Consider the following 21,882-nt stretch of genomic DNA (forward strand, 5'->3'; position numbering starts at 1 on the left):
CTTGGGCTCCCAGCACACTCTCTGCTCTTGTCACCCTAACACCCATCAGCAGCAACTAGTGGCTGACTCACCCTCCCAAGAATGTGACAGAAACTTGGGCCACTGCATACCGGGAAGTCCTGGGAGAGATGATGGTGTGGCCGCCCGGGACACATCCCAGCCTGAAAACAGGGTGAGGTCTCCCAGGCCTCGGTGTGGCTCCTGACATCAGGACACAACCCTGCCAGGCTGACCCTGCCCTGCTTGGGCCCCCCTGCCTCCCTGGAGGCCCACAGAGGCCACCGAAAACACTGGAGGCTAAACACGAGCTGTCCCGCTGCCGCTCGGGGCTCCTGACCGAGCCTCCTTTGTCCTTTGGGGCCAGTGTGTGCAGCCCTTAAGAGAGACACTCCCTTTGTTCCCGCCAGCCGTCTCTTTTCTTCCTTAAAATTCAAAGCGCAGCAGAAACAGCATCACCTAACAGACTGCTGAGAACCCTGTTTTGAAGTGAGGTGTGCATTCCAGGGGTTTCCTCTCTGAGGTTCTGGACTGCCAGAACCATTTCTAATTTACAACCTGGGCTCTTTGAAAACTCTTCTAAGGGGGTTCTGTTGCGGAAATCCTAACAGATTCTGCCCAGTCCTCCTGGAGCACAGTTTTTAACTGTGGCTTCAGTTTGTTCAAAGCCCTTAGCAGGAAAGACGCAGCTCACAGAAGAGCGGGCTTGGGGGCCAGGACACACTTGCCAGCTGGGCAGGGGTTGCCCTGGGGGCGGTGCCCACCTCACGCCGGGAGACGTCCATGAGCACGGCCGAGCTAGTCGCGTGGCTGCACTGGCAGGTGACGTGGGTCTGGTTTCGGGACAGCAGCTCACAGCCCTTGGCCGACCACCCTCCGGTCCCACCGACGCTGCAGAGAAAAGCAGGGTGAATGGGTCCCTGGGGCCCTCCCGCCCCCACTGGAGCCCAAGCAACATCTTCGCTGTGCCCCAGCCAAGTGCCACTGTCATCGCCGTGAGGACCACAGCCCCGGTGGCCCCTGGGACCGTGTGAACCCTCTCCCTTCCCTTTCCAGGCCGGTGGGGGCCTCTGATGAGCACCCTCTGCCGTTCACGTTCACGCGTCGTTCAGCAGTAAAACTGCAGCGGGATGTCGCAGGCCCCTTTGCCGGAGACATTAGTCAGCTGTTAAAATAGCCACTGTGTGCTCTGGTCTCCTTTTGAGGCTCGATGATTTAAGAAGAAACATCTCACACCCGTTTTATACTTTCATCTTCATATTTGCACAACGTTTTACGGCAACTGCCTGGAAGCAGGGCCCCATCACGACCCCGTGTTACTGATGGGAAGCCCCAAGGGACAGGCTGCTACAGGTGTGTCTCGGCCTCAGACACAGCCCTGCCCTCCCTGGCCCTGGGAGAGCCAAGTAGCTTCTCTGGCCCCAGTGTACTCATCTGTAAAATGGGACGTGGAGGCTAACACACGTTTGCCCAGAACTTTAAGGTCTGGGATGGCAGATGCAGTGCAAAGCAGAGGATAATTAGAGCCCCGGCTGCCTAATTGCTGGGGTTCAATCAACCGACCATGCGAGACAGCCGAGCCCAACGCGTGCCAGACAGACCTCAACCCGGCCTCGTCCTGAAAGTGGACCCTGCATTCTCTTTTGTAAGCCAAGCGTCTACTGCCCTCCAGGCGCTAGGCGGGTCGCTCATTAACTGGAATTTGGAAACTACAGAAGGAGGGAGAGAGTGGCGCGTGGTGCCTGCTGATCCAAACCTGCTTCCCAGCGCGGGCGCCCAGCAGAGCCCCCGCGGCAGAGACCCGACCCACCTAGTGGGACTGCAGTCTGGGGGAACGTTTGGGCTGCATGGAGTGAGCACAAAACTCCGTCCTGGCTGCAAGCGTCAGGGGCGGGGATGGGAGGCAGACGGACGCTGCTGATGTGAGCGGGGCCTCTGAGGGGTCAAACCAGCCCCAGCAGCTGCCACGTGGGTCTCCAGGGCGGGACGGCTGAGGCCAGGGACCTTCCCCTGGTACAGGGACTCCCCTGTGCACATCAGGGATTTTCCGCTGTCGGTGGGAGGACCCTGGGCCCAGTCTGAGTCCCGCCCCCGTGTGTGTCCAGAACCCCGGCCTTTTCTGGTGGTGGATGGGGTGCTTGTTGGCCGGAGTCCCGCAGGCGAGGGGCCCCGTCTCCACGCTGGCCTTCTCGAGGGATCTCCACGTGTGCCTGTGCACGTGTGCGTGTGTGTGTGACCCTGTGTGTGAACGTCGTGCACGCCTGTGCTTCCAGATGTGTCTGTGTGCATTCGTGTACACACGTGTGCATGGTCATAGCTGGGGGCGTGTGCACACGTGTATGTTTGTGTTTCCAGGTGTGCATATGTGTACATGCCTGTGCACATGTGTGTAACTGTGGGCCTATGGGGGACTCGGACACCCCCAGGAGGGGCTGGAAGGGAAGCAATGGGCCACAGAAAAGCTCCCAAGGCGCTCTGCCAACAGAGCGTTGACCACCTGTGCGCAGGCACACCTGGCCTCAGCAAAGCCCCCCAAGGAATGCGGCGTTCCAGGGCAGGGAGGGGCATCACCCGTACCTGATGGAGTGATTCCAGAACACGCAGACCGGCTTGGTGCGCTCCTCGGTCTCCAGGAGGGTGTACTCCACCAGGACGGGCCTCTCCAGGGGGCTGGGCAGCGGGGCCCCCTCGCTGTACACCACCACGCTCACCACGGGTGTGTTGATGACGGGCCGGTTAGGCAGCCTGCAGGGGAGAAGCCAGGGCACAGGCACAAACCTGTGTGCAGCCCTGATGGGGACACAGCGCGGAGGTCGCTCCAGGAGGGACAGAATCAGGCGCACGAGCTCGGAGCCGCGGCCTCAGCCCTTGGGAAGGCGTGGCTAAGGGAGGGGTGGTGAGGCCTTGGTAAAGGTTTAATCACCAACGGGCAAGCACAGGGTCACCTCTGGGACAAAGGCAGACTTCGGAAATTTAAAATGAAGATAAGGTATGTACGTGAAGACGTCAAGGCCCCACCATGGAGAACAGCAAATCCCTGGAACGCTGGGAATGCCCAGTGAAAGGAAGCTGGTGCCGTGGTGACGGCTCAGAGAGGCCTGTCATCCAGCCACCGGGAAGGATGCACATGGAGGCCACAGAGCCAGGCAGGAGCTGGAAGTGATTCTGAGGTTGAAGAGTGAAGCCTCTGTGCTCTGCCTCTGCTCAGGCCTCGAAGCCCTGCGGTGGCATCGGCTGCTTCCGCCGGTATTTACTGAGCTGCCCTAGGTACTGGGGCCGCCAACAGCCGGTGGCAGGCAGGTGTGCGGGGACGGATGCCCCGAGCAGGAATTACACTGCTGAGCCTGGGGTGTGTGCTGGGGAGGGGCGTTCCCGGCAGAAACACTAGGCAGACCCCGAACCTCTGTCCCAGGGAGATCACAGGGCAGTGGTCTCTGGCCGTGGGCCGGGGTCACTGCGTAGTGTGCTTGTACAGATGTTCCGGTGGTTGAGATTCTGACTTATGGAAGCCTCGGAACCCTCTGGAAACTGCCCCCCCCCCCCCCCGAGCTCCTGGAGCCAGGCTCACCTGAGGCTGCGGCGGTCTGGGTCATAGCGCTCGGGCAGGAGCTGCCCCAGGGTCCGGTAGATGATGACCAGGGCGATGGCGAACTGGCCAGGCTCCTCGGGGTGTCTCTTCCGCCTCTTGAATGGGGCCTCCATCTCGGCGCTGGGCTGCGGGCGTGCCGTCTGGGGGGCGGCCCTGCGACCAGCCGGCCTCACCGTGGGGCCCTCTGCAACGTAAGCACAGCATGAGGAAGGGGGCTGGACGCCTGTGTTCCCACCAAATCGCCTTCTACTTGAGCCGCTGCTTCCTGAAATCAGTAGATGTTCCATGGAAAACAGCAGGAGGTTTCTCAAAAGATCAGACACAGAACCACCACAGGACCCTGCAACTCCACTTCCGGGTGTGCACCCCAAAAAGCTGAAAGCAGGGACTCGACAGATGCTTGCACACCCACGCTCACAGCAAGCGTGATTCACAGCAGCCAGAAGGTGTAAGCAGCGCAAGTGTCCATCAACGGATGTTGGATAAGCAACACGCGGTCCCACCCATATAAGGAGATGTCGTTTAGGCTTAGAAAGGAAGGAGGTTCTGGCACAGGCTTCAACGTGGATGAACTTTGAGGACACGATGCCCGGTGAGAGAAGCTGGTCAAATAACGTAGATTCCACTTATGTGGGGAACCTGGAGACTGACTTTGTAGAAAGCAGCCACAGTCACCCACATTTTCCACAGTCCACAAAGTGCCCCGGCTGTGCCTGGTCCAGGAGTTGTCTCCGGAAACATCCACCGCCCAGTACGCACTGCGCAGAGCACAGGCTCCAGAGGGGCGGGCGGTGGAGCCCTGAGGGTCGGGTTCTGGGAGGGGCGACACGTCTGGGGGAGGGGAGGACAGGAGCAGAGCAGGGGGTGGGGGCTAGAGGTGCAGTGGGGGAGGGTCTCCCCTCTGCCCCCGTGATGGGGACGCCACACACCTTTCAGGCCCTTCTGACCCTGCTCAGGGCCGTGCTGGTCAGTGGCTGGTTAACAGCACCAACTAGCCACACTCAGGCTGATTAACAATACCGGCTAGCCACACTCAGTCTGGTTAACAGCACCAGTTAGCCACACTCAGCCTGGTTAACAGCACCAGTTAGCCACACTCAGCCTGGTTAACAATACTGGTTAGCCACACTCAGCCTGGTTAACAGCACCAGTTAGCCACACTCAGCCTGGTTAACAGCACCGGCTAGCTACATTCAGGCTGGTTAACAATACTGGTTGGTTAGCAACCTTGGTTAGCCACATTCAGCTGGGTTAACAGCACCAGCTAGTCACACTCAGCCTGGTTAACAATACTGGTTAGCCACACTCAGCCTGGTTAACAATACTGGTTAGCCACACTCAGCCTGGTTAACAATACTGGTTAGCCACACTCAGCCTGGTTAACAATACTGGTTAGCCACACTCAACCTGGTTAGCAATATCGGCTAGCCACACTCCGCCTGGTTAACAGCACCAGCTAGCCACACTCAGACTGGTTAACAATACTGGTTAGCCACACTCAGCCTGGTTAACAACCCTGATTAGCTACATTCAGGCTGGTTAGCAACACTGCCTAGCCTCACTCAGGCTGGTTAGTGACGCAGGCTGGTCGACACTCTGGCTTTGGGGTCAGCAGGGAGGCAGGAGGCTCCAACTGCCGCTAGGGTTGCTCTTTTCCAGGGTCTGGCTGAGAGCTTTTGGGAAGGTGCGTGGAGTCACCACCCCCTCTCCTGCTCTGTCTGGCCAGTCACCTAACTGGGCTGTTCCGGCTCTTCCTCTGGGCGAGGGCAGTGCAGGCTGTGGGCTTCCTGAGTGGAGGGCCCGATGCTCCCCCAGGCTGGGTGACCCTCCCAGGCCCCCACCCTGACTTGAGACAGACGCCTCCCTGTCGAGGGCTCGGACTTGACGAGCCGATGTTATCATCTTCAGCAGCAAGTGCGTCTCCCCGCTCCTGTGAAGTCCCACAAAGCGGGGCCCCATAAGGATGCTGACTCGGTGCTCCCTAAGCCTCCCACCGCCTGGCTCCACTGCCTCTGTTCAGTCGCCCTGGGCCGGGCTCCAGGCCCCCTCCTCCAGCAGGGCTGTCACCTCCCGGGGGCATCAAGTGAGAGGCTGCGGCGGGGACACCAGACAGCACCCCGCAGCGGGGTGGCCTCTCGGGAGCGTGTCATGACCGTGACCCCAGAGCACACACACTCCTTCCCCGTGTCTGCTCCTGGCCCCAGACACATCGATGGGTTTAAAGCCCAGTTCTTTCCAAGACTCGACTGGCCCATCGTGTCCCCAGCTAACCAGTCAGCCAGCAAGTGGGTACCGGAGGCCCCCCTTGGGCAAAGCATCCGGGGGTACCTCACCCCAGTAGAACAGGCAACACGACACATGCTGCCTGGGCTAAGGGCTGGAGAGCCTGCCTAGGAGGGAGTCAGAGCAAAGAAGGGATCTGGGCCAAGGGGAGAAGGTCAGTGTCTGAGGAAGGAGGACGTAAGCCTGGTGAAGCCCGAGGGGGCAGGTGAGAGGTGGGCAGAGGCTCAGAGCCAAGCCCCAGGGCTGACCCCCACTAGATGCCTGAAACTGCAGTTATTACAACACTATTATACAGTATATTTTTTCCTATACATCACACCTATGATAAGGCTAAATTTGTAAATTAGGCACATGAAGAAAACAACAATAACCAATAATAAAACAGAACAATTACAACTACACACTGCATTAAAAATCATGTGAATGTGGTCTCTTTCTCTTTCTTTCAAAATACCTTATTGTACAAACTTAATGCCTTTCCCATCTTAACTAAGCACTTCTCATGCACTGTGGCTGTAACTTTTAGTTTTAGGTACAATGGCAAACCGGCATATATTTCTTTTTCCTTCCTCACAATTTCACAGATAGAAGATTCCTTCTTACTGTGGATCTGAGCAACCCCAGCGTATGATTTTTCTTTCCTTACTAAGTCGGGAATTTTCGCCCTTTCACTTGAAGGAAGCACTTCGTGGCTTCCCTTTGGCACAACTGACTTGCCAGCATCAGTATTTTTGCTCTGAGGTCGTCATATTAGGTAGATAAGGGTCACTTGAACACGAGCCCTGTGATACTTGGACAGTCGATCTGATCCCTAAGTGACCAATACACTGAACGAAGGGTGGATGGAGTAAGTCTGCAAGGAGCTACTCAGAACTGCATGCAATTTAAAACATGAATTGTTTATTTCTGGAATTTTCCAGACCATGGTTGACCTTGGGTAACTGAAAACTCAGAAACCACAGATAAAGGGGTGATGTCTGTATATCGCTATTCTGAGGATAACTATGAACAAAACACACCGTTGACTGTTGAAAACCCAAATCGATCCCAAATAAATACAACTTGTAAGATGGGGTCAGTCGTCGAGCTTGATCCCACCTCCGTGTGAAGCCCTCTTTAGAAGTTTTTAAGATGCCTGAATAAGACCCGTGTAACTACGAAACGAATTTACTAAAACCCTTCAGATGTTTAACTGTCCGTTACAGAATTTTATGTCTTCCAGCTCCTACCTTGGGGCAGACATTTTCAGTAGCTTGAGTGGATCTGTGAAAAATACTTTAAGAAAATTCAACATGTTTAAGCCGTGTGGTATTAGAGTCCTAACCCAGGACTGGAGAACTGCACACAGACGGCTCTGGTTTGGTTTTGGCGGGGGGTGGGGGGGGGGCAGGGAGGAGTCTAAAAATTTTACATCCACGGAGAGGCAGCTTTTCACCGCACAAGGAGGACAACCTCACGCACGATTTAGGTGTTCACTCATTCACCACCTTATAAATTAGCCAAAGTTTTGTAAGAAACACCCCACCATTGCCTTTCCGTCTGACGCCAGCGAACAGGCTGCTGGATGCAGGGCAGATGTGCGCGCGCAGGTGGCGCTGCGACGACAGCGGACCCACGCCCCCTGCGGCACCACGGAGGCCCGCCCTCCTCCACCTGCCGCCCCCAAGGGCGGCCGTCGCGTCTTAGCAGCTTTACCTTTCCTCTCGGGTGGTTTGAAGAAGTCCTCCGAGAAGAAGACCGAGGACTCCAGGTCTTTGGGGACCTCGTCCCGCAGGTGCTTGAACTGCGGTACCCAGGCTCCCGTGAAGTTCAGTTTGTCGAAGACGTCGACGGCGAGAACTGCGGGGACAGGCACCTCCATCACAGGCGGCTCCCAAGCCCTCCCGCGGAGAGCCTGCCCGGACCCGTGCCGTTTTCAACCCGACCAGGACGGCTGTCCGCGATCACCTTTAAACAGAACCTACCTCCACTTCCTGCTGAGTCACACAGCCCGGTGCCTCACTGGGGGTCTCGGGGAGCTCAGGAGGCGCCCCCCGGCCCCCCCCCATGGACGTGTCTTTTCCCTGCAGCTGTGTCCCTGCTGGCAGCCAGCCCTGCAGGCTCCAGGGCGACCCCCCAGGTCTTCCCGCTGAGCCGTTTTTCCAACACCCCCGATACAAAGGGCGCCCTCAATTCACTGCACAGGCAAGGGCTGTGCTCCCACCTGAGGCGCTCAGGACCAGGGTGGGTGGGAGCCCTGGAACACGGGAGGCAGGGGCCACTGGCCCCAAGGACTGGGAGGATGGACAGGGCTGGCCTGTGGCCTGAGCCCAGGGAGAACCAAGAAGGAAGCTCTCGGCCCAGTGCAGGGGCGATGGTCCCAACCACAGGGCATCAGAGAAGGACACTGGAGGGGTGTGCGGGCAGAGGCGGGCCAGAGGTTTGGCCGGGACCTGCCTGAAGTCTCTGGAAGGGGCTGGGGGGCAACAGCTACACCAGGTGCCCGTCAGGCGTCCGTGTCCTGCCCATCCCCGAGAGTCTGCAGGCCGGCTCTGCCAGACCCTCTCTCGGGACAGAGGCCGGAATGCTGGGCGCTCACCCTTCTGTCCTGCCCCAGTGATGACGGGCTCCCAAGCCCACCTCCACCCCAATGCAAGGCAGGTGGCATCCTGGGCTCAGGTGGGCCTGGGAGGTGCAGACCAGCCGAACATCTTCTGGTCAGGAAGTGAGGGCCCCTCCCTGGGAGCCTGAGAGTTCACGCCAGGGATGCCGCCGCACCTGGGTTAAAGGCTCAGGCCCTCCTGGCGACAGATAACCGGATAACTCAAGGGGCGATTCCCTGGGAAGGGGCAATCCCTGGGTCCTGCCCGAGCCCCCATGGGGGTGCTAAGTAAACAGTCACGGGAGGAGGAAACCAGCAGCCCCTGCCTGTAGGACGGGCCCCGCTCCAGGGACTCTGCGGCTATGCCTCGGTGGGTAGGCCTGCCCCACCAGGGCTTCCTCCCCAGGAAGGAAGCCGATGTTCAACCCCTGACCCCCAAGCAGCACGTCCTGGGCCCTCGGGGTGACTCGGTCCACAAGCGTTGGCTCTGCTGGTGGCTCGGCTCCCAGCCCAGAGAGGGGGTTCCCCCTCCGCCAGGTGCCAGCTGCCTGTCCCCGGCCCTCTCCCAGGGTCTGTGCCTCTGGGTGAGCCTGGAGGCTGGACCTGCCGCCAGACCCTCCAGCCCACTTCCCCGGGCAGCCCCACACCTAGTTCTGAAGGTAAGAGGACCACCAAGATCCTGCCAGCGTCGACCCTTCTCCCAGAGATGGCCGAGGGGGGCTGCACCTGAGATGGGCCCCGGGGTTCCACCGTCCCCCCCGCCGGGCCCACAGCCTCACTCATGTTGGGGGTGACGATGACGAAGGGCCGCAGGTAGGTCCTCCGCAGGTTTCGGGCCACGTTGCTGAAATAGGCCTCGAAGCGCCTCAGCAGCTGCGCGGTGCCCCCCTCGCTCCGCTGGATCTGCTCCCACGCGGCCCTGGTGCCCGGGGCCAGGAGGGCGCTGCCCGCCTGGACGACGTCCTGGTCAGACAGACAGACGGCGCTCAGCTCATGTGAGCGGCTGGCCGGCGGAGGCCTGGCTGACACGCTGGGGCCCAGGCTCCAGAGAGCCTTTAGGTCCCAGGACCAGGCCGGGCCAGGATCAGAAACCGCGAGAGGCTGTGGTCTCAGCTCCAAGGCAGGAGACACGTGTCAGGGGAAACCTTGCAGGGGGGTTCACCGTGTGCACCCCGAGACACAAAGGGGAGCAGGCGTGCGGAGACGCCCCCTGTTATATCGGAACCCCCGGTCCCACCAGGAGAGCCTGGCCTGGGAATGGTCGCCCCGTCGCTGAGCCCACAGCAAGGCAGCCGAGGACGCGCTGCGGGTTCCAGTTCGGTGACGCTCCCGCCCTGAACACCTCAGATGAACAGGGGGCAGTGTGGGGAGGACACTCGGGCTGTCACGGGGATTCAGGGGCCACAACCCAGGTGGAAACCAGGTCGGAAAACTTCTGTTTGCAAAGAACCGGAAGTGGAAACAAATCCCTGGGCCTCGACTCTCAGACCTGGACTGAAATACAGGTGCGGGAACACTGCCAAGGTCCTGAGAGCTCTGCACGGACAGGGGAGGCCCCCGGGGGCTCTGTGTGGACGGGGAGGCCTTAGAGAGGAGTGAAGGGGAAGCACGAGGCAATGCCACGCCTCACCCGCACCCCTGGCAAGAGCAGCTTATAAACTGGATGAATGCGCCTCTCGCCAGTTATGCTAAAGACACGCCTCAGGGGCTGATCACTTAAAGACAAACAGGACTGTCTGCAGCAGGAGGCGTCAAGCCGTGTGAGAGCAGGACCTCGGAGTTTGGAGGTGGCGGTCCTGGCACCCCCCCCTTATGGGCTGTGTGCCCTTGGTTCCCTGCGCCTCAGCTTCCTTAATTGCAAAGCAGGGCGACAGCCGAGCTTCGTACAGGACGTGTGTGGGAACAAGTGGGCCGATTCCTGTAGCCCCCAGGACACTGGCGCGCACACAGTGGTCAGCTGACAGCGGCACCGCTGTCGTCACCATCAGGCCTGTCCCTTTGCCAAGAGGCTCCTAACACTTGGAAACCCTTTTGCTGGTCACTGAACTGGCCTGGGCTCACGTCTGAAAAGGGCAGTCTTGCCCTGAGGACACCGGGCCAGATGACCTTCCACGACCAAGCCAGGGCCCCCGGTCCAGCTCACCCCTGCACGTGTGGGGCTCTCTGCCCGCCGCCTTCCTACCTCGTGGAAGTCGGCGTCCCGCGTGGCCGCCAGCTCGAAGCCCTGCTGGCTGCTTTCATGCAGCAGGACGCGGCCCAGCAGCTGGTAGGCCGTCCGCACATCGTTGCCAAAGAGCGCGTCTGTGTGCCGCGTGGCATTGCGTAGCGCCTGGGCCAGCCACAGGGACCGGTCACCGTCCATCCGCGTCTCGTTCCGGCTCAGCTTCTCGTTCTGGGTCGGGGAGCAAGCGCCAGGTCGGCCCTGGGCCCTTCCCCTGACTCAGAATCCACTACTTTCCAGTGGAAATACCCTTGTCAGAAAAGAACTTTAAAAATCCCCAAGCCCCAAAATGAACTTGGGCTGATGGCCGTGGCACAAAAAAGGACGGTCTGTCAGGCTAAAAAGCACTTGGAAAAAGACACCAGGTGGAAGAAGGGAGAGAGTATGCCACCGTGAGTCATGGGCGGATGGCAAGGCGGGGGGCTCGGACGTGGGGACTCTGAGTCTGCAGAACCAGACGCAGGGTGGGATCTGGAAAGGGAAGAGGAGACGGCTGCCGCGGCGCCCCAAACAGATGTGCTGTCTCCGGGCCCCGCCCAGCCTGGGACCAGCATGACCCGGCAGCCTGGAAGCCCACCCTCTTCCTGCATGTCCCCAGGGTGCAGCCTACCATGGCTTTGAGGTCCACGAAGGAGACGGTGGTGCAGTTAAAGAGCTCTGGGGGCAGCCAGCCCTTCTCCCCGCTGCAGTGCCGGACCGCGTTTCCTAGGGAACAGAGAAGGAGCCGCCAAGCCTGAAAGCTGAACTGTGAATGAACCCCTCGGCTGGCCCAGGGCCGGCAGGTACCATAGCCACGAAGCCAACGCTGCTCTTCCCTCAGACCTGGGAACACGCTGACAGCTGCCTGACATTCACAACCAGGCCTTACCGTTGGCCTGAGCTGCCCAGCAACTATGGGTGGACACCTGAGCGAGTCCGTGAAAAGAGAAATCGGCTGAGTGGTCCATTGAGCACCCACCGTGTCCACATGCGCTGCAAGCCCACCCGGATCCCACTCCGGGCTGCTGCTTTCTCTGCACTGACTCACCAGACCTCCCCCGGCCCCCTGTGGCCAGACGCAGCTACCATCCCCGTTTTACGATGAGATGCCAATGCCGTGAACGGTGAGGCAGCTTGTCCGAGCCTCCCCGCCGCCGTCCCCATCCCAGCCACTAGACTCTCTGTATTTTCATTGTGCTCTTTCCAGGTTTTATCATTTACGACAGAGGAAAAAGTTATCTTACCCCCCCGATCACTTTGGCTAAAGGAACTATTTCAACACGGAACTTCCGGTGAGTTCCGATGCCTCGGCCGGCTCTCCCGCAAGCCGCACGCCTCCGTCTAATGTTCCGCCTGGAACGGATGCCACAAGCCACACCCCGCGGTACTTACCCACAGACCCTTTAGGGCACGGCACTGCGGCCGGCTGCCCGAACTTGGTCTGCGGCCACCAGATGCCAGCCTCAAATGCTCTGGGACAGCCGTTGTAGATCACTGGAGTACAGAGGGGAGAAGGCGCTCAGCCTGGCACATCCGTGCACAGACGTGCAGCGCGCTCCACAGGCTCCTCCTGGACGGAGGCCCCGCCCCCGCCAAGAACCAGACCCCTCGCACCCTGCATCGGTGTTAGAGCGGGGGAGGGGGGACGCAGGCTCTGACCCACGCCTCCTGACGGGCCAGTGGACAGAAGGCCAAGCAGACACAGCTGGACCAGGAGGCTGTCAGGCGCCCCCACCACGCCCCAGGAGTGCGGGGTGCACACACATGCACACACGCACACACACGCAGACACACAGGCACACACACACGTGCATGCACACACAGACACATGCAGGCGCATGCAGAGACGCGCACGCAGACACACGCACACATGTAGACACACGTACGCACACGCACACACGCATGCACATGTAGATAGGTGCACACACGCACACACATGCGTGCACACACGCACACGCGCACACACAGTGGCCTGTCCCTGCCGTACAGCCTGAGAGGGTCAAGGGCAACGCGGACCTTCGCAGCCGAGGACCGTGACCTCGGCGAAAGGGTTGTCGCAGCGGTTGCACTGGCGGCCAATGACGCCGGGCTTGCAGCTGCACTGGCCAGTGTCCATGTCGCACGCGCGGCTGTGGGAGCCGTGCGGGAAGCAGTCACACGGCAGGCAGGTGTCCTGCGCCGGGGGCCTGTAGTAATTCTCCTGCAAGAGCCAGAAGCAGAGGCTGGACGTCAGACACCGCAGACAACCTACACCTGGAGGGCGTTTCCTGAGCAACGTCAGGGTTCCCGCCCGGCTCCCTGGCCTCCCGGCTGTCCTCCACCCACGGCCTCCAGGCCAGCGGCGTCTGGGGCCCCCAGGACGGACGGGGCAGGTGTGTCCTCCAGGAAAAGACGCCCTCTCTCACATCTCAGCAAACACCGTAAGCCACCATCTGTCCTAAAGAGGAACAGTCATTCAAATGCAGATCTATGCACCAGGGTACCAGGATGGCTGATGGAGGTGTTTTTGTTTTTTTTAATTGTGAGAAACTAGAAGCCACCCGAACATCTGTCACCGGGCAGGTCAAGCTGATGGTCAAGAGCGTGGGCTTCAGTTCTGGGAAGTCCTGGATTTACGCCCAGCTTGGCCATTCACTGGCCACACTGCCCTTGCCAGGACACTTGGCTTCCCAAGGTCCAAGGGTCCCCGGCTGCAAACTGGGCAGACTTGTGGCCAGTGACAGAGGCTTCTGTGTCAGGCAGGGACGCGGAACTGTCCCACAGGTGGCTCCAACTGTGTGTCTTCCAGTGCCTGAGGAGGCACTGCATGTGAGCAGTCACTCTGGGAGGGCACACGGTATCACTGTCACTGTTTATACAGTCCTTTCTGCATTTTCTACAATTTTTGATGGAAAAAAAAAACCCTAGGCATGTTTCCCCCAGGTACCCTCCTCACTCTCCTCCTGCCCTGCCCCCCACCAGTGCCATGACCACCATCTCACACCATGTGGTTTGCGCGGTCCTGATCTGCTAGGGCCCTTATGATTTTTCAGGCGACATCGGAGGCACGGCGGAGCACGCGGGACATGACGCATGTCAGACAGGGCGCCGGGGAGCATCAGAGGGCGCCGTGACGGCAGGTTCCCCTCTTGGGTCAGCAAGCCTGGCCACGGGACAGCGCGTCCCTCCGAGCGGCTACTGTTACGCACAGAATTCTCCTTTGGGATTCAAGTTACCGGCAGCTCACGGCAGTTGTCGACACAACATTCTGAAGGTACGTGGAGTTTTCTGGGAGGCCCAGAGGGCCGGGATTCCCTGTGCTTTGGGCTGAGAACACTGCGGCTGTGCACGAGGACGACAGGCACCCGAGGCAAGGGAGTGGGCAAAGCTTTTCATATTTTAGATGTTGGTCATCACTGGGGACTTCCCTGGTGGTCCAGGGCCTAAGACTCCGCACTCCCAATGCAGGGGGCCCGGGTTTGATCCCTGCAGGGAACTAGATCCCACATGCTGCAAGTAAGAGTTCGTATGCCGCAACTGAAGATCCCGCACGCGGCAACGATCCTGCGTGCCGCAACTGAGACCGGAGCAGGCAAATTCATTAATTAAGTATTTTTTAAACTGTTGGTGATCATTGAGTGGTTTGATAAAAGACCAGGAAAATGACCGATCAGGAGAACCATGTTTGGTGACGAAGACGAGTTAAACTCGCAGAAATTGCTTGGTTTCCCGTGACCGTGTGCGGGGCTGAGCCAGCTCACAGGCGAGAACCTGCAAGCTGTGCTCACCCACAGTGAGCCCTGTGAGTACCCAAGCGTGTGTGTGTTCGTGTCCAGGTAGACGTGTGGGCGGGTGTGTGGGTGCGCACGCCCCGCCGTCTCCCTGGGTCCCTGCCGTCCGCCCGCGGCCGGGCCTCACCTTGCACTGGCACTGCCCATTGGTCTTGTTGCAGTCGGGGTCGAAGCCTTTGCTGACAGCACAGTGGCAAGGCCCGCACACAGGGTTCCCCCACCAGCCTCTGGGGCACGGAAGGTCGATCCTGTTGGGAAACCAGATGGCAGACGGAAGGTGTACAGAACTGCCCTTTTTGGAACGAGAGGGATGATGGAGGCCTGGGCCTGGCTGGACTAGTTCTGGGCACCTCCCGCCCCCCTGAGTGGTCCGTTGCCCCCTTGCTGGCCCCCACCTGCAGGACTTAGCATTTTATGACCTATGCCCAGCCTTCCGGGGCCCTGCATCTGGAAGGGTTCTACCTACAATACTGTTATTTTAAAATAATCTGTTTGCTCACCTTTTTCTTCCACCTGCAAGATGCAGGTGAGTGCCCCAACCCAGCTTCCTGTGAGCACCGTGTCAGTAAGTTCTCTCCGCTCAGCACCCCTACACCACGACGCCTGGCCCACGAGGGAGGGCGCTCAGGGACAACCAACCCAGTGTCAGGCTGGTTCTTCAGCCAGCCCCACCCAGCGCAGACCGAGCCCAGCTGCCCTGGGCAACCTTCTCCCGGGTCCCGGGAGCACAAGACCGGTGGGATTGGCAGCAATGATGCTTCCCGGGTCCCCGGGGTCAAATGCTGACCACATCCCCATGGATACTGGGAGCAGCCTTTCCTGGGATGTGGAGCCTGCTTCAGTCAGCTCAGAGCAGCCCTGGGCTGGACACGGTGGACTCAGAACCGTCAGACCTGCCCAGTCCCGCCCCCTTGAGGTGCCCGGGCAGACCCTGAAACAGGCGACCTCCACGGTGCCGAGGCCAGGTTCCTCCCTGCCCCGCCCGGTGGTGGCTGCTGCCTGTTGCTGTCACCCTACGCCCACTCCCCACCTGAGTGCTCACTTGAGTGTCCGCTGCTGACCTGTCTGCCTGGGGATGCCCCCCGAGTGTCCTTCAGGCTCCGCAAAATGAAACGCTGTCCTGTGTTTACTATCCTGGCTAACGGCATTCCAGCCGCCCACCCACCGGCCATCAACCTCTCCTACTCACTTGTTCACCTAACCAGCAATTATTAAGTACTGGCTGTGTACACACTAGGGGCATAACAACGACCAGGATGGGCTGGGAACCAGCAATTATTAAGTACCGACTGTGTACACGCTAGGGGCATAACAAGGACCAGGATGGGCTGGGAACCAGCAATTATTAAGTACCGGCTGTGTACACGCTAGGGGCATAACGACGACCAGGATGGGCTGGGAACCAGCAATTATTAAGTACCGGCTGTGTACACGCTAGGGGCATAACGACGACCAGGATGGGCTGGGAACCAGCAATTATTAAGTACCGGCTGTGTACACGCTCGGGGCATAACGACGACCAGGATGGGCTGGGAACCAGCAATTATTAAGTACCGGCTGTGTACACGCTCGGGGCATAACGACGACCAGGATGGGCTGGGAACCAGCAATTATTAAGTACAGACTGTGTACACGCTCGGGGCATAACGACGACCAGGATGGGCTGGGAACCAGCAATTATTAAGTACCGACTGTGTACACGCTCGGGGCATAACGACCAGGATGGGCTGGGAACCAGCAATTATTAAGTACCGACTGTGTACACGCTCGGGGCATAACGACGACCAGGATGGGCTGGGAACCAGCAATTATTAAGTACCGGCTGTGTACACACTCGGGGCATAACAACGACCAGGAGGGGCTGGGGCTCCAGGCTGGTGCTGATGGGTCTACATCAACAGTGTGGGGATCCCAGAGGCTTGGTGTCACACCCCTTCTCGCTGTCTCCTCAGCCCTGCCTTGCGGGCATCGCCAGCCCTTGGGGACGCCGCACGGCCTCCCAGCTGGTCCCTTTGCCTCTGCCTTCCGTCTGCTTCCACCACACTCCACCTGTGAGCTGGGGGCGCTCTGACACCCAGACCTGATCCTGCCCCTTTTCTGTGGAGCCCCTGCGGCCTCTACAAAGCCCAGCTCTGTTCCCGGTTTGCAGGCAGGCCCTCTACCCAGGCCTGTGCGTCTCCCCGGCGCAGAACATGCTGGGACAGCACGCGCCGGCTCTGCCCGGGGACCCACGCGCTGAGCTCCTTAGACGGGTCTCATCCCATCACTGCTCTCCGGCCCTGCCCCCTTGGTGTCCCCGCTGGAACGCCCCCTCCTTCAGCCCCGCTGACTCCCAACCCGCCATCATCCAACGGGCTGTGCGGTGCCGAGGGCGGTGCTGCATCCGGGTCACGGGTGGGGTTACAGCACACACTCCGGTCCCCAGTGGACAAAAAGCAGGGCGAGGTGTCCCGGCCAGGCGCAGCAGGCTGGCACCGCGCGGCTTCTGTGCCAGGACGGCCCGGCACTGGCCGAGGACCAGCAACCTTCACCGCATCACGTCCCAAAGGGGCTGGAGCCTTGGTGTGTGAAGGACCTCGTGCCCCACCTGGGAGAAAGTGCTCATCCTGTGATGACTACACACCTGGACTGCGGGGGCCTGGAGACCAAGATGCCCCCAGTGAATTACACCAGGACTCTACGCGCACAGCAGAGATGACTGCCACTCCCGACTTGAAAGATAAAGTGTTTTCCGTAATTACGCTCATCTTCCCGTATCTCAGCGACCGCCTGCTCTGTGCACAGCTGGGCTCTTGATAAATGAGCTGTGCTGTGCGTTTCTGGGGTGGAAACATGCTCAGTGGGGTTAGTGTGAGATGCCCAACTGGATTCTCGTTTATTTCATGCCAAATTGAAAAAGATATGTCCTTGTTATCCTGAACCATACGTATTTGGGGGTTAAATAGCAAAGAGGAGAGAACAGGTCAGGAGGAGAAGTAGCCACGTGGACCCTGAAAGCGAGGGCGCACTCTCACCTGTTCTCGCAGTACTGCCCGTAGTGGCCGGACCCACACTCGCACACGTAGCCCCGCGGGGAGTCGGGGCTGTGCACGCAGGCTGCCACGTGCTTGCAGGGGTTCACATGACACGCGTCCACACACTTCCTTCCAAAGTACCCTGCGGGGACAGGCCAGCGTTAGCCCACCCCAGGATCTGGCTTTGCGAGTCCGCTTTCCAGAGTGACACCCTTTGTGTTAGGATGTGCTAGCAATCTGCGGCTTCCCCAAGCCTCGACTTGCCATGCCACTCTGCAGAGGAAAGTGGCAGAGCCTCTCGGAGTCCCAGGAAGCACAAACGCTCCGGGGGGTCAGACCTGGAAACGCAGAGATGAGGGCCTGCCTCCCAGGCCCCCCGGGAGGGCTCACAGCGGGTGGGTACCAGCTGAGGACAGCCACATCACCTCCAAATTCAGAGACAACCCCTGAACATATTATTTTTTAAATGTGCGCCTTTCACAGACTCTCCCTCATCTCAGTATATGCCCTGAGGATCCAACCGGAAGTGTCCCCTGTCCCCCACGTGAAGAAGACACAGGACACAGGGACACTCCTTAGTTACGAAACAAAGCTCAGGGCGCCCCAGACCCCCAGAGAGGTGATGGGGGAGCCGCCGCCCAACTCGGCTTTCCACAATGTGCTTTAAACACCAAAGGCGTCACCCTCCACCGACGGGCACCAGGAAAGGGGGGCTGTGGGCGCCCACCTCTGTCGCAGATGCAGGAGTAGCCGTCCCAGGTGTCGTGGCAGTGGCTATGCTGCGGGCAGGGGCTAGAGGAGCAGGGGTCCTCCACGTCACAGCCATCTTTCACCCTGACCTTGAGGGCGTCCTTCATGTTCAGCGTGGCGATATTGGTGGCCGTCTCCCCCATTCTCACACCCTGCGTTAAAGAAGGGCAGCCAGAGTTGGTGTTGGGGCCTTGGGGCTGGAGGAACCCCAGAAGGTAACCAGGGGTTAAGAGAACCCCAAATTCTCTTGGGTCCCTTGTTTTAAAAGCTACGCCTCATTTATCGAAAGGGCTGGGACTGGTGGGGGGACGGCAGGGATGAGGGGCACTTCTGCTCCCCCCAGGCGTGGATCCCAGGCAGGGGGACAGGCCACCCGGAGTGAAGACGGAATGATTCCATATTCCGATAATTCCATGGTGAGGGTCACGGAGGAAAAATAATGAGGATGATGCGCGAGCACGGCCGCTGATGAAAGTGAGCAGGGAGCTCCTGGGAGGAGGGGGCACATGCCGAGGTGGGGGGGCCACCCGTGCGAGGCACCTCAGGGCCAGATTGCCCGGGGGCGGGGCGGGGGCTCAGGGGAAGGAACTAAGGATTGATTTCCCTGCAGCGGGGCTGGGGTTTGGGGGCGCAGGCAGAAGCAGGGAACACCTGGTCTAGGGGACGAGCGAGGGACCCGTCCAGGTGAGCACGGGGGGTGGGGCTGGTGCAGGCAGCGAGGGGCAGGTTCTGGAAGTGACATGAAGACAGAGCTGCAGGCGGCCGACCGTGGCGTGGCTGTGAGGGGAACTCGAGGGGAAGCCTGGGAGAGGAGGGGGCTCTAAGCGGGAAACTGGGTTTGCTGAAGCTGGGTTGGCGATTAGAGAAGTCATTCGTTTACTGAAAACTAACAGGATGACCAAGGACACCAACTGCGGTGCTGGCCACCCCTGAGCAGGACGCGGCGGGCCAGGGCCGGGCTCGGGGAGGGTACCTGCATGCAGCCCCGGAAACCGCGGCGCACGGAGACCTTGTCTTCAGACACGCCACCCACGATGAGGCTTCTCATCTTCAACCCAGGAAGCTGGTTCCCGATCTGCACCGTGTCCTGTGCAAAGAGAGGGGCTGCATGCACCATCTGGAAACGTCTGGCTGGAAAGAATTTGCTCAAAGGCTAAAATGCAGTCGCACTGGCAAGCCCCTCACAGCCTGAGGACGTCTGTGCCTCCAAACAGAGGGCCCGGCTCAGCCTTCTCCGTGGAGAACACGGCTGTTTGTGTGTGTGACGGGCAGGGTGCAGGAAGCCGTCAGAGGACATGTGTCCATGTCCCAGCCCAGCCAAGATGGGCATCTGGGGGGATGAGGGCAACCCTTCCCTCTCTGTCGTGGGCACCGCCAACAAGCCGCTGCGTGAAAAAGCTTGACAAACTAGAAAGTGGCAGCGAGTGGAAAACACGTCCACAGGGGCAGGAATCTAGAAGAGTCTCAGCTGGACCCTTAGGCTCAGGCAGGTGCACACGTAGAACACGGCAGTTCACTCCCAGAACCAGGTGTAAGGCGAGCCTGGACTCCAAAAGCACTGAGGGACCACGAGTAGCCCCTGAAGCGCGTGGGGGTCCCGTACAGATGCCTCCTGTTACCTGGCTGCAAACCTTGGAAATCCAGCAGGGCTCAGCACGTGTCCTCTGAGTCGCCCTGCCTGGAATGCCACCTGCCCATCTGGGATGCGCAAACCTCTCTGGTGTCCCACAGCCCCCTCTGGAACCTGGATCTCATTGCTCCCCCACCCATATCCATCTCTGTACCCCGAGGCACAGCACTGAGCGTGCAGCTGCGGCGCAAGCCAGCTTTGCTACGAGAAACCTCTGCTGACGGCACCAATGGCATCGTGATGGGACACACAGACGGACCAAGTCCAGTGCCTGACGCCAGGAGGGGACCATCTGGAAAGGGGATGAGGTGCAGATTCCAGTGTCCTCACCATAGGAGGAACACGAGACCCGAATTCAGGGAAGCCCAGAAAGCGCTTCCTCGAATCCACAAGGGCTCTGGCAGGGCCTGACACCTGGAGGGGTCGCTCTGTTTACCCACAGGCCCAGTGAAGGGGTCTGGGCTTCCCTGGTGGCGCAGCGTATAAGAATCCGCCTGGCAATGCAGGGGACACGGGTTCGATCCCTGGTCCAGGAAGATCCCACATGCTGCAGAGCAACTAGGCCCGCGAGCCACAACTACTGAAGCCCGCCTGCCTAGAGCCCGCGAGCCGCAACTAGAGAAAGCCCGCACGCAGCAATGAAGACCCAACACAGCCAAAAATAAATAAATAAATAAAAATTAAAAACAACAACAAAAAATATAGCACTGTGATGTACATAATGTGATACGTTACGTACTGTGGTACAGCTACACTGGGATGTGCTAGTGGTTTCCCAGTGAAGGGGTCTGTGCCAAAGGGGGTACAGGTGCGCACTCACCTGGTCCACACCATAGTCCAAGGTCATGACTGCCAGGTACTTGATGTCTTTGCCCTCCTTGGCACTCTTCAGTTCTATCAACAGGTGGTGCCACTCCCCGTCAGCCACGCGCGACCTGGACAGTCTCATGGACACCACATCCGAGGGGCCGTGGGACACCTCAAACTGGACGTAGTTGTTCAGGATCTGTAGGACGGGGAGAGCTACACTAGTCACTGAGGAGATGATGACAAAATACAAGATACATTGCAATCACTTAAGTAACAAAAACATGCAAACAGACTTACCACAGGCCACTGGATCAAAGATGGACTTAAAAATTAGACAAAGTTTAATTTGCCGTTGCCTGTAAGTGACACTCTTCAGAATTACATGCCTTCTTCTATGGTAAGAAGTGTCGAACGTTGACAGAGGTCAAGTAAGATAAAGCCCGTCGGACTTAAGTAAGGGGAACAACCACAGATTCAGGTGACTACTGGGCTCTTATTTTTGGATGTAAATGTTTCATCTTATGAGACAAGATTCAGGCCACCATGTTCAAATATATGAATGAAAAAACAGAAATCAGCATTATAACTGGCCTAAGATGTTCACGTTTTAAGAAAATGTAGCTGGGGCAATGCTGAGATCATGCTTCCCTTTCCCCAGTGAAGGACTGGGTAGTTTGGACCCACCCTCCTCCTGAGAACACCTAGGAAAATGAGACAAAATGTTAAAGCACACCTGTCTCAGGCATCAGAGCGACCCAAGTCCCTGCAAGTTACAGAAGCACGACCAGGGAGAAAATGGGAATCTGCAGAAATAAGCTTAGCGCGTTGCCACGTGGCTGTCAGCGGGTTCTGGGAGGCACAGCTGAGGCTGACAGCTGTGCAAAGCTTTCTTGGTTCATGAGGCTGGGAGGAGAGAAACTGGAATTCAGAGCCTGCCCAGGGTGAGGGCTGACGACCAGAAGCAAACATGGGGAATGTGACACCACCATCTTGGTTTCAAATTCTCTCTAGTTTTTCAACATGATGCCCAGCATTCAATCAAAAATAACCAAGTACGTGAGGAGACAGGACCGTGTGCTTGAAATAGACCCATGGGAACCCAGACGAGAGAGTCATCAGACACAGACCTGAAAACAGTGATGGGAAGCACAGAGCTTTCAAGGAAACAGATTCAGGTACCAGCAGACTCTTATTTCTGGCTCTAATTTTTCCATTTCATGAAATTAGACTCAAACTACCAAGTTTAAATACATGTAAG

The 21,882-nt window shown here is 58.8% G+C and overlaps 1 protein-coding gene across 1 annotated transcript in view; it reads right to left on the reverse strand.

Moving 5' to 3' along the window:
* Positions 1-21,882, reverse strand: part of CELSR1 (cadherin EGF LAG seven-pass G-type receptor 1) — a 149,752-nt gene that overhangs the window by 17,849 nt on the left and 110,021 nt on the right. The window contains exons 10-23 of the mRNA XM_060025826.1: positions 20,635-20,820; positions 19,158-19,271; positions 18,162-18,336; positions 17,435-17,576; positions 14,548-14,668; positions 12,667-12,850; positions 12,043-12,144; positions 11,282-11,376; positions 10,633-10,842; positions 9,230-9,413; positions 7,565-7,708; positions 3,566-3,770; positions 2,575-2,742; positions 762-888 (exon numbers count right to left, since the gene is read on the reverse strand). Of these exons, the coding sequence (XP_059881809.1) occupies positions 762-888; positions 2,575-2,742; positions 3,566-3,770; positions 7,565-7,708; positions 9,230-9,413; positions 10,633-10,842; positions 11,282-11,376; positions 12,043-12,144; positions 12,667-12,850; positions 14,548-14,668; positions 17,435-17,576; positions 18,162-18,336; positions 19,158-19,271; positions 20,635-20,820 (2,157 nt within the window). The remainder of the gene's footprint in view (positions 1-761; positions 889-2,574; positions 2,743-3,565; positions 3,771-7,564; positions 7,709-9,229; positions 9,414-10,632; positions 10,843-11,281; positions 11,377-12,042; positions 12,145-12,666; positions 12,851-14,547; positions 14,669-17,434; positions 17,577-18,161; positions 18,337-19,157; positions 19,272-20,634; positions 20,821-21,882) is intronic.

This window comes from Delphinus delphis, chromosome 11, assembly GCF_949987515.2.
Source record: "Delphinus delphis chromosome 11, mDelDel1.2, whole genome shotgun sequence".
Taxonomy (NCBI): domain Eukaryota; kingdom Metazoa; phylum Chordata; class Mammalia; order Artiodactyla; family Delphinidae; genus Delphinus; species Delphinus delphis.